The sequence below is a fragment of the Petaurus breviceps genome, unplaced genomic scaffold (genome assembly GCF_028583685.1).
Source record: "Petaurus breviceps papuanus isolate PSGF00001 unplaced genomic scaffold, PetGlider_PUasm1.0 90740, whole genome shotgun sequence".
NCBI lineage: Eukaryota > Metazoa > Chordata > Mammalia > Diprotodontia > Petauridae > Petaurus > Petaurus breviceps.
The window spans coordinates 6,168,716-6,181,478 of NW_027187330.1; the positions used below are offsets into that span (position 1 = coordinate 6,168,716).

The 12,763-nt window shown below is 39.8% G+C and overlaps 1 protein-coding gene across 12 annotated transcripts in view; it reads right to left on the bottom strand.

Moving 5' to 3' along the window:
- The window catches only part of CUNH10orf71 (chromosome unknown C10orf71 homolog), a 75,030-nt gene that overhangs the window by 30,342 nt on the left and 31,925 nt on the right, over nucleotides 1-12,763 (bottom strand). For 9 of the 12 annotated variants that reach the window (XM_069067237.1, XM_069067238.1, XM_069067234.1 and 6 more), the window contains one exon: nucleotides 254-10,338. The exons of the other annotated variants lie outside the window; for them this stretch is intronic. In XM_069067237.1, coding sequence (XP_068923338.1) covers nucleotides 5,794-10,203 — 4,410 coding nt within the window. In that variant the 5' untranslated portion in view covers nucleotides 10,204-10,338 and the 3' untranslated portion in view covers nucleotides 254-5,793. Of the gene's footprint in view, nucleotides 1-253; nucleotides 10,339-12,763 lie in introns of those variants that run through there. 12 annotated transcript variants of the gene reach the window in all.

A 12,763-nucleotide genomic window follows, 5' to 3' on the forward strand; every position in this document is an offset into this window, starting at 1 on the left:
TTCAAATGCCCATATGCTGGGTAGTCTGACAGGTAATACGTTCCATGTTCTTAAAGTTTTCTTGTAGTATCTCTCTTTATATCTAGGTCATGTGGAAGATGTTATCTATATCCAGAAAGAACTGATATATAGAAGTATATATAGAATGATTTTGCACACACACACACACACACACACACATATACACACATTTGTGTCTAATGGTAGCCATCTCTATGGGGAAGAGGGTGGAAGAAAAAAAAGGAAAAAAAAAGAAAGTTACATGATAACTTTAATATATATTTAAAGGAATAGCAGATTGTACTTAAAATATTTGTAGTTTCATGTGCAGTCATCTTTTTTCTCCTGTTCTACTGTTATGGAAATGCCTGTTGTATTTCTTAAGTTTAGAATAAAAAAAATATGGATAGTCACGGGCCAGTCGCATGAGCGTTATGTGCAATTTTTATGGTTTAAATCTTTGTCCCCCCCCACTAGGAGAAATAATACTGTGAAATCAGGTAGTTTTTCTATTGTGACTCCAGAGAACAAATGATCAACTTAGAAACTTTGGCAAGAAGATACTGGAACACAAATTGTTTTCTTTAGATTTGGATCTCCTTAAGGGAAGGAATGTGTCTTACCAGTCTCTGCATTCTTCATAATACTTGGCTTATAGTAGGTGCTTAGCAAGTGTTTTTTGATGTGGATGGAATGTATTCTCCTTGCACATCTCCTTTTGCCATTTCCTGTTTTATATCTTTAAAAAAGTATGTGTGTGTGTGTAATAGTGTGGTATAGTATATGCAAGGTTGGCCTTGAAGTCAAGAATACTAGGTTTCGATTCTTTTCTCTCAAGAATAGTAGGGCTGTGACCATAGGTTTGCCACTTAATCTTTCAGTGCTTCCAGACAACTCAACTATAATTTACAGATAGGCTATTGATTTGATTCTATAGAAGGAGTTTCCACGTGGAGAGTTCTCCATGTTGAAGAAATCATGGGTTTGGAATCTCTTCCCTCCTAAGCATGGATGGGAATGATACTTTGTGAACTCACACTGGAACTCCAATATCACAGTAATAGTCGTGTCTCTTTCTAATTTGTCACTTTATGAAAACCCTAAAACCACCTGTAAATCTTAAACTGGTTAAAATGATGTGAGAGCAAACACCCTAGAAAGTCTGTAAATTTTAAAATGGTTGAAATGGTACAAGGTCACTTTTTAAAAAAATACCTCTCAATTAAGAATTTTAGCCATATTTACTTTTCTGATCAAATGCACCAAGTGCTTTATTTTCTTGGGTGAAAACACAACAAAAGTTTCTTTGGTCCTAGGGTTTGAAGGTTATCATTGGAGATATATATGTGCATATAGATGTAAATATACATACATTGGTTTTACACATGTACACATATGAGCTTTATATGTGTATATATGTAAATGTATATACATATATCTCTATATAAAACCAATCTAGAATGATTAATTTGAAGTTTTTGCACCAAACCATGAAGGCCATTTCAAGAGGAGCTCAGTTGGCATCCATTGGCCTTGAGTGAAAAGACCTTGGTTCTATTCTTAATCCTTCCATTGAGTTGTGACTCAGCGACCTCTTTGAGTCATTTGTAGGAGAGCTGTTTTTCCTCTGTCTTACTGAGATGTGAGGAATGATAATATTTTGCCATTTAATCACTTTGAGCTCCCCAAAGGAAGGGAAACTATAAAAACAAGTTATCCTTGATTAAACACTGTGAGCATTGCTACATCTACATGGGCAAAGTAAAAGGCAGAGTTTAGCATCTATTTAGTAAAACTGATGAATATAAGCACACTTTCTGAATAGCTCATGCCATGTCTTCCCTAATACCTAGCCACTGTTTCCCCTGCCAAATAAAAAATTATTTAGGTGATTTTTATAATTCTCTATTTCTTTTTAGCTTGCATAGATATTAAGTATAGGCTCAGTCACACTCTTAGACAAGAAATCATAGAATCTCAGAATCCTGTAGTTGGAGAAAGTCTCAGAGGACATCTTGTCCAACTTGGACCTAAATATCTCTTCTACTGCATATGTGACAAAGTCATCCAGTATTTGTTTGAAAATATCTAATAATGGGGCAGCTAAGCATTATAGTGGATTGAACACTGGTCCTGGAGTCAGGAGGATCTGAGTTCAAATACGACCTCAGATATTTACTAGCTGTGTGATCCTGGGCAAGTCACTTAACCCCAACTGCCTCCAAAAGGAACAAAAAAGGAAATATCTAATAATGGGAAATCCACTACCTCTGCACTCATTCAATATAGAGATGACTCTAGTAATTATTTTGTCCTGGACAAAAAGAGTAGCGTATAAGGAGGGGACAGGCACTCCTGAAAATTCATTTCATTGGGAAGCAGTTCAGATTCTGACTAATTGCTGATAAGACTGAGAAAGTACTTTGAACTTCAGTTTCCTCATCTTTCAAATGAAGGAAACCGGACTAGATGATGCGTAAATTCCTTTCTCTCTTTGAATTTATGATTCTTTAAGCATTTTATAAACATTCAAGGCCTATTAGAAACCAACTTGGAAAATTATAATAAAAATTTACATCATGATGAGAAGTTAAATGAGATCACAGACTTTTAGGACTGGAAGAGAAGTTACAGGGCATTAAGACCAATCTCTCTATTTTGTAAATGAGGAGACAGATACACCAAGAGACAAAATAAGTTACCCAAGACTACACAGCCAATAAGGGACAGATAATTGGATTTAGATATAGGTCTTCTATATTCAAACCCAGTGCTTTTTCTACCACATTGTGCTGGCTCCCAATGAAAGCCAGTTCAGTAAAAATGGCCTGTTTTACTGATTCATTCAAAACTGTTGCAGTGTGGTCCTTTAGGAATGACCTTATACTAATTTATGAATCCAGGAAACAAAGCATTATGCCTTGGGCACTAGGGGAACAAGCATTGTTTGGGCTGGCAGTTTTTCTGTGTTGTACTTCACTGATATTCCTGTCATGCATCATTTTCAAGCAAGGATGAAAAATTGGGGTGGGGTTGACCTAGGTCATGGCTTATCCTTGTAATCCATGCCATTAGGGGAGACTTTAGCTTTAGAGAAAAGGTATTCAAGTCCTGCAGTGATTTTTCAAACACCTTGGGTGTGAATGATCACATATATACATATACCTATATTTCAAGGATATATAATTACATTAGTGTAGGAGTTTCCTCCACCAATGTTGATTGCTCTTCCATATTGTAGCAGATTGAAGCCAATATGGTGGGCCCCTGGGAGTGGGGAAGGGAGCCACAGGGCTGCTTAAAATGAAGTGAACCGGTCTAGGTCAAAAGCAGAACGGGTCAAAGCTTCCCTGCCAATCAATAGTGGGATTAGACCTGTTTGCTATACTTCTACCCTGGGCCAGATAGCAAGACCTAGCCTCAAAATATAAAAAAGAAAGAAAGTTGGTTCAAATAGTGTCTTTAGATCTGTATACTATTTTCAACTATGAGGAAAAAGAGTCTGCCTAATCGTCTATGTCCCATTCCTCATTTAATGTGGCTTCTTGGGTACCTATTTATGTTTAGGAAAAAACAGCAATCAAAACTTTACTTCACACAAGACTTAAGTTCAAACTGAGTTTTGGGAGCTAGTTTCAATGAAGCAACTTATTTGTAGCAAGTATATTGTAATGTGATTGTGTATGTGTATGCAACTAAAAATATTTAGATCTAACTTTTAGAAATATCACTGATGCTGGTGGTTGCTGTAGAAGTCTCTGAGTCACCTGGAATACTTGAGAAAGAATTCTCTGTTAAGATCTATGAAGTCTTAAGGAATATTGCTATAGATTTTCATTAATCTACTCATATCTGTGTCTCTTCTTATGTCCTGTTTCTATGTGGGCAGACAGTAGATTTACCAAATAGCTGAAAACATTTTCCCCTCGTTTCAGAAATCTTAGCTCCATAAGGACAGAAAAGTAGCTTCTGCAAGAATGCTGCTTGCCTGAGTCACATTCAGTTAAATAAAAAGTATGGTCTGGGTATAATTTGTTCATTTGTTTAATCCACATTTCAGTGCTTGGAAGGAAAGACAGACTAAGGTTCTTCATGTTTATAGTGTTTTTTTATGTATATATTTACCCACAAATCATAACTGCCCTTAATGATACAAGTGTTTTCAAGTCATTCTCTCTCTCTCTCCTCTCTCTCTCTCTCTCTCTCTCTCTCTCTCTCTCTCTCTCTCTCTCTCTCTCTCTCTCTCTGTCTGTCTCTCTGTCTGTCTCTGTCTGTCTCCCCTTCCTCTCAGTCTCTCTCACTTTCTCCCTGCTCCCCATCCCTGGTTTGATTCAGATATTTACTACTAAATCTCAGCAACCCAGTTTACTCTTGCAAAATAGGGAAGTTTGTTGGGAAATCACTGTACAACTAACAGCAGGTGTCTCAATAAAACAGTTTTGCCTTGCTAAGCAGTCCAGTGGTTCTGACCTCAATCAAAGCTTGAGAAATAAATACACAGACCAGTACTAGGAGGTAGACCTGAGATGTTTCAAAGCTGAACCGCTCAATGATCATTGTACCATGCACAGCATGGAATTCTATTTGTATGGCCACATGAGGTTTTCATGGGGACATATTTACATGGTAGACTCATATCATGAGCCAAGTGCCAATGGAAGTTGTACCAAGTGATTATGGGTAACAGAAAAACAAGTTGTCCATGGCCCTAAAACAACAGTAGTAGCAGCAGCAGCAGCTGAGGCTGACTGCTTTATTTCATCACTTTTTTTTCAATAAATGACACCAGGCCAAAGATAAGAGTAACATCTATCAACTTTTTTTTGCCCTATTAAAAAAAAAGCTATTTTTTTGAACTCAGAGGATGACCTGGAAAAGAATGTTTCATTATACAAACAATATCTCTTTTTACCCAAATAAATGTTTAAACTGTCTTCCAGTTTGGGTCTTCAGTCAAGAATTCTGCCCAAGATGCTCAGAACAGTGGAATTGATCTGGGAACCTGTGGGTGAGCTCTTCATCTACATGAAATTGGTGCTGCTGGGTTGCAAATAAGATACAGGATTTATTAATTCTTTTTTGTATTATAAACCACAGCAGAGTAATCGCAAAGTTACGTTTTTGTTTATGCCTTTTTTTGGGGGGGGGGAGGGAGTATGATAAATATCTGACTGATTGAAGTTTAAGGAATATTGCCAACCAAACCTACTTGGGAGTGTCCACATGACATCCCTGGGCAGAGTTGAAGTTGCCGCACTTTTAGCAGGGGGAAAGAATGGGGTGGGCGGGGAGGATATCTAAGTGGACGTTCTCCAAGTAGAACATCAGATATCCTCCTTGGCGACTTCAACCCTGAATGAGAGGATTTCTTGGTGATGAATCCTCTCTGTTTGGTGGCATTAGCAGCAGTAGCAGCAGTGGGGTGGCAGCAGGGAGGTCGGGTGGATGGGAGAGAAGGGAAAGAAAGGAGAGGTGGTGGTGGGGGGGGATTGTTTCATGCAATAACTATCCTTCTCACAGACTGGCCATTTTGCATTCACCCAAACAGTATCGGACTTTTTTGAGAGCTGGAAGGATAATCCAACTGGGAGAGGATAACTGGGTTGTTCTTAAACAAACAAACAAACAAACAAACAAACAACCCAGTGTTAAATTTTGCAAAAGGTGCCATTTTCAAGTAAGTATGTTCAAGGAGATACCTGAATATATGTAAAATTATTCTGGGAGAGGGGTCTGTTTTATTTTGGGGGGGAGGGTGATAAAAGTGGAGAGAGTTGCTAATAACTTTAATTTTCAAGAGATTCCTTCTGAAGCGAAGTCCTCCAAATCATCAATGGAAATAATGTCCAAATTTTGAGCTTCACTCAGGTCCTTTTCTAAGCTCTGTGGAACCTCTTCTGTGTGATGACTTGCAGAATTATGTACAGGCTGAGAACTTGGGTGTTTGACATCTCTGAAGCTCTGGAGCCAGTGCTCAGCTGATTCTCTTGCTTGAGGCTCCTGCCTTAGAAAAGTGGGTGCTGAGAGCTGTGAGGAGGACCTCAGGGGTGTTAAAGAAGTCACTGGTAGAGGGTGGAGGCCAGGATACACCACGTAAGGAGAATTTAAAATTTCTGAAGAGGGGATTTCAGGGGAGCTCATTTCAGATGAAGGGATTGATACTTTGACATACTTGCCCGTCTCTGGGTCATAGAATGTCTTGATTCGCACCTGGAGTGGTAGGTCAAACACAAAGTACTCTCCAGAGTGAGGATCCTGGAGGACTTTCTTCTGAGTGACAGGGTAGGAGGACATAGGGATTACTGACTGAGCACCACTAGGTCTCCTCCTGACAGACTCAGAGAGTGTAGCCACCGAATGCCGGTGAACGGGAGGTGGAAGGGAACGGACTCGGGGGAAGTTGGATCTTGGAATCTCTGCAGGAGATAAAGGCCTTTTCCAAATCACATCAGCACCTTCCATCTGAGGGTTTTCCTCCTGGATTTCAGACAGTTTTTCTTGCTGCAGATTCATCTTTTTCCTTTTGTTTGCCAATTTCTTTGCTCGTCTTAGGGCCTTTTCAGTTTTTGGTGGGACAGCTGGTGGTTTGTTCATTGACTTTTCCATGTGAATGGTGGACTGTGATCTCTCGTAGGGAGCTGCCCAGTTGCTAGCCTCCTCAAACAATGCATCCCGTGTAGACAAAGCCATATTTTCTTCAGCAGATGAATCATATTGGGAGTTACCTCCTGTACTTGGTACCACAGCATGTGTAATATCTTCCCTTGCTGTTTTGGCACCAGCTTTTCTCTCTGATCCTAGGCTGGCTATGCTGGAACATGTGCTGGGCAAGGGGCTTGTTATGGCTGAGTTTGGGAAATCTCCCTGCAACATACCTGAGTTTAGAGGACCTTGTAGTGCATCATCCAATATGGTACTGGCTGAAGGGGAATAAACACTGCTGTCTACTATGGAGCTGGCTATAGGTGAGTCCATCATCTCACTAGGGACTACATTTTTCACCAAAGACCCTTCCCTGGGAGTGGACAGTAAGTGGTTTCTAGAACATTGAATTTTCTCTTCTGAATGGGCTCCTCTTAACTGGCTTGCTGGTGGTTGACTCCCAGAACCTTCATTTGGCAGAATGATGGTGGGTTTGACTCTGAAGGGGGTAGGTTCCTCTTTATTCTTGTAATCATTTTCAAGATCATTTCCTGCAACTTTATTTAATAAATTTTGAGTGGGTCTGACACCATCACTATCTTTCACATATGGGAAGAATGCGGAGTTGTCATCTTCCAGAAGAGTGGCTTCTGACATTGGTTGGACATTTTCCATCTTTATTGAACCAAAAACCTGTCCACTATCACTCACACTCCTGTAGGTTTTATGTTGACCACTTGATTTTGAGAGTTGGCCAGTTTTTTGAGCATTTGGTGTATCTTGGGATTCCAGCTGGTAGAGGGGAGCATTCTCTCCATGTTCTGCCACTTGTCTCTCCACTTCTCTCTGACTATTACTTTGGGTATTTTCTAAGGATGAAGTTCTCAGTAGGGGTAGTATGATGGGCTTGATCACTGGAGATGATTTGAAGGTATTGTCTTTGATTGTAAACATAATGTGTTTGTTTGAATTTGGGGAAGGTGATAATGGAGGATCTTTGGTATCAGGAAGAGAAACATTCTTATTTTCTCCTAACCAAACATCTCTGCAATTAGTTTCTTCTTTTGACTCCATCACCACTCTATCTCTAGACATGCTTTCACCTTCTCTATGAGACATTTCCTCCTTGTTACTGTCTTCAACACTAGCAAAGCCATTGCTTAAAGCATAGTATTGCAAATCATCCTTTCTTAAATCCTTTTCTTTCTTCTCAATTTTCTGACTTTCCTCTAGGCTCACACTACTCTTTCTATCTTCCCTTTGGCATTCTGTAAACCATGTTTTATGCTGATCCTCAAATGAGGCAAAAGATTGGTCTGAAGAACTAGTGCTTATTTTAGCCTTGCTTTTGAGGTTTGGCATGAAATCAGACTGGGTGTCGCTATAGAACACATCTTCTTCCTCTGGGGAAAGTGGACCTGGTGATATTTTCTGGCTGAAATTTTCATTCTGTGATTCTGCATCTCTCTCATGGTCGGTCTCTTGGGAAATTGATCTTGGTAATCCATTTTCAAGGTGGTGAATACTGAGTTTCTCTTCAACTTTTCCATCCACTAGATCTCTACTGCAAAGCTTCAAGGAGAGGTGAGGCTGACTTTTCCTTAAATTGTGTTCAGTTGCTTGGTGGTGATACTGCTGAGGATCCATGTCACTGTTCCTAAGATCTTTTATGTCTAGGTCATCATTCTTGAAATCATTCTGTTCTGAAGCCTCCCCATTGACATAGAAAGAGGGTTCTTCTGTAGTCTGAGGTGAGCTAAGAGTTAGGTAATTATCTGTCAAATCTCCATTAATATCTCCTTTATGGCCCTTCTCCTTGGTATTGACATAGGGTTGGTGGTTCACTTTGTCCTTGATTGACATGTGTAGGGGAATTTCTTCAGATCCATTGGACATAAAAATGCCATTGCTTATATTTTCTTGCTTGATATGATCCCTAGCTTTTGCTTTCTCATCATGGCTTTTTAGGAGAGGGGAGGCACTGTAAGTACTCTTGACTCGTTTCCGGACATCTTTGAGATTGAACAACAAACTAGGCACTTTTGACTTGTAACTGTCTCGAGATTGATATTCATTGAGATCCTCATTTTCATTTGATCCCACTGAATTTTCTGGGGGAGGGAGTGTTGACAACTCTGGCTGATTTTCTAATGAGTCCAGAACATGTTTTGTTGGTATAACAGGTGTCAAAAGCTTACTGATGTTAAAAGGAGGATCGTAGCATTCATTTGAGTTTACTTGCTCTTCTATTACATCACTTTCAGGAAACTCTCCCATAGGATCTGACCTTTTATACAAAGGTGGGACTTTCCCCTTGGTATTCTTTTCATTTGAAGGCTCATGGGTTCTCTCTTTTCCTCCTTTGCTGACTTTTGATCTCCGCCATGGGACTCGTGAAGTCTCCATTTGAGCCTTGTGCTCTGAACTGGGAGCCTTCTCCTCTGTGGAAAAGTTTTGGGGTTCAGGAGCTGATTCAACATTAGACACTTGGGATAGGGAAGTGGATGGAGTCCTTGCCACCAGAGCTTTCTCTTCTGGGTTCATGGGTACTCTGGTGTGGCTGGGTGATGTTTTGTGTCTACTTGGGTGGAGCTCTCTTAGTGGTGGTGGGTTTTCCTCATAATTTGAGGGAGCTTGGACTTCTGCCATCAGTTCATCAGCTTCCTTACTCTCAAGTAATTTCTTGTGATGTGCATTCCATGACTCAAAAGCACTGTTTTCACTATGAAGAAAATTCCCTTTGCTTGCCCGTTCATTACTTTTTCCAGTCTTACCCTTTGCTGTCTTTGGTGGTGGAAGATGTACAGTTGATTCAAATGGCTTGGAAGCACCTGCAGAGGCTGATTGAAAACCATCAACACTAGATGTTAGGTCATTAGTACTTGGTGAATTTGGTGTCCCCTGCCTGCCACCAGGCCAACTGGTATTTTGATATGTGTTGGAAATTTCAGCAGGTACCTTCCTTACAGTTAAAAAGGCTGAATCCATGCAGAAATTCACACCACTTCCCGGTAGAGGCACACATTTTAGGGGGTTTTTCAGAACAGATTGTTTGCTGGTAGGAGGCAGACTGTCAGAACTTGGATTTTCTGTCCTATCAAAAGATTTAATTAATGAAGATACTTTGGAGACAGGTTTACTACTCCTCATACCAGAAACTGGGATCTCCAGTTTTCTCCGTGTGGTGACTGGTGGTGGTGTGCTGCTTTTGGGATATCTTTCCTCTCCTTGGACATACTTGGGCAACTGTTGGAATGTAGATGCCCAGCCTGCATGTTCATTTCCATGTGCTTGTATCCTGTTGCAGAGGTTGCTTTTTTTGATGGCATGACTGCCTGTTCCCTGTTGAAAGCTACCAAAAAACTGCTGGGCAAAATCTGGTGAAATGACGAGATGAGAGTCATTGAAGGATGTATCCTCTGAAATGCACAGACTTCTAAAGGCTCTGTCTGTGAGATTGCTGACTTCTCTATCTGCATCATCCAAGACACTCCCTATGCTTGAAGAGTCGCTGAGCGCATCTGTATGCTTCTTGCTCCCTTGCATTGTCTGGATAGGCATGAAGGGCCGATCCACAAGATTAAATTTTTTTTTTCTGTAGTTGATTTCTGCTCAATGGTATTTTTTTATATGCTCTTCCTCCAAAATGTGCTCATTTAGTTCACCCAATGCAACCACAAAATGGGACCTTTTTTTCTGTAAAAAAGAATTAGCAGGGGTATGAATATGATAGTGCATAAATAAATCAGTAAGAAAATCATAAACCTGTGTACCAATTTCTGACTACAACTTATGATAGCTGACATTTATACAAGCACTTTAAGGCATGCAAAGAACCTTGCAACCTTTAACTCATTTGATCCCAACAATGACCCAGTAATTTAGGTACCATTATCCCCACTTTACATATGAGGAAGAGAAGGATCAGAGAGGTTAAGTTGGAGCAGGAATGTGAAATAATAGATAGAGTTCTCTGTTAGGGAGTCGGGAAGACCTGGGCTCAAATTCCACCCCTTGGTATTTACTTGTAGTGTGGCCATGGTTAAATCACTTAATTTCAATGAGACTTGGTTTCCCCATTTGATAAATAGTGATAATAATACCTGGAATATTTATTTCATGATGTTGTTTTGAAGATGAAGGGACTTGATATATTTAAAGAGCTTTCCAAATTTTGGAATCCTAAATGAATGTCAGTTATTATTAAGAGTATAAGAGTATTGTCATACAGCTATTACGATGCTGTATTCAAATACAAACCTCTCCTGACTCCAATTCTAGAACTTTACACAACACAACCTTGCCTTTCTTGCATCCAACCTTGTCTACAATGGCAAACATCAACCTCATAGGCTGGAGAATAGAATATTGACATAGGCATGTTGTCACTCTTCATTTTGGGAATTATTCTCCAATTGGTTGTCTCACATGGAGTTTGGGATAACTTAAATTTGGTGGGGTGCTTTGAATTTCTAAAGTGAAAGATATAATAAATAATATAATAACAGAAAATATAATAATATATAATAACAGATAATAATAAGTATGTTAATAGCACAAGGGTCAGAGAATATTCTCCTTGTTCATTGTTTGGTCTTGAGTTACATTATTAGAGTTTTATGGGAACAGAAATACATTCAGATAGTCATAGATTAATAGCTGAATAGCACCTCAGAGTTAATATTGTCTATGATAAGGAAACTGGCAGACAAGGGTTGAGTGACTTGCCCAGGGTCACAAAGCTAGTAGGTGTCTGAGATGGGATTCAAACTCAGTCTTCCGGACCCCAAAGTTCTGCATTCCCTCCAGTTACACCACGGGTTTGATCCCAATCAAAGAGATACAAGATGTAAGGAAAAGGAGCATTGGATAAGGAGAAAAGAGACCTAGGTTCTTATCCCAGCTCTGTTGATAATGATAATAATAGTGACATAGAGTGCTATAAATTTTAGAAGGTACTTTAATAGGTACCTCTTATAATTTCCTGGTTATGTGATCTTGAATATGATTTGATTTCCTTGGGCCTCAGTTTAATCATGTATAGAAGGAAGGGGCTGGACTAGATGTTCCTAAAGATTATCTTTTCTAGCTTGAACATGCTATTCTATGACTCTATTTGAATATTCCGTGATTCTGTGACTCTATTCTTATTCATCAACATATAGTTGGCCCAAGGGCCACTTTGTAGATATCAGGAACACTGATGAGAAGTAGCCATCAGAATAGTAGAAGTGTTGGCCATTTTCTTATTCCTATTTTATGTTTTCTTTTCTCCAATGGTGGCACCAATTGTCGTTGGCTTCTACTCCCTAATTATCAATCTCAAGATGCCTGATCATTTGGATTGTGGTATAATACCTAGCCCCATCTAGGCTCCATTTGGGCCTCTCACTCCATATCCACCTTGTACAGGGGAGAGATGAATAAGTCAGAGTATTCTTGACCAAGCAAGGGATGTCTTCTCAGAAGAATCCTTGGGTCATGTAAGATATTTGTTCATATCTTAGTCAACAGAGGCAGTGTGGTGTAGTGATTAGAGAGCTGTCCTCAAAACCAGGAAGACCTGGGTTCAAGAACCACCTCTGACACATGTTGACTTTGTGATTCTGGTCAAATCAACTAGATGGCACAGGGTATAGAGTGCTAGGATTGGAGTCAGGAAGACCTGAGTTCAAATCCAGCCTCAGACACTTAGTAGTTGGGTGATCCTAGACAAGTCACTTAACTTCTGTCTGCCTTAGTTTACTTAAATGCAAAATGGGACTATTAAGAGTACCTATCGGGGGCGGCCAGGTAGCACAGCAATTAAGAGCACCGGCTCCAGTGTTGGGATGACCTGGAGATCGAATCCCAGGCTCAGATACTCAGCACCACACCCAGAAGTAACTGGCCATGTAACCATGAGCAAGTTACTTAACCCAGATTGCTTAAAAAAAAAAGAGTACCTACCTCAAAGAGTTGTTGTGATGATCAAATGAGATAAAATTTGTAAATCACTAAGAATACTAAGTGCCTGGTACATAGTAGATGCTTAATAAATACTTGTTTCCTTCCCTTCCCTCTTTCTGTCTCTGTCTCTCTCTCTCTGTCTCTGTCTCTCTCTCTCTCTCTCTCTCTCTCT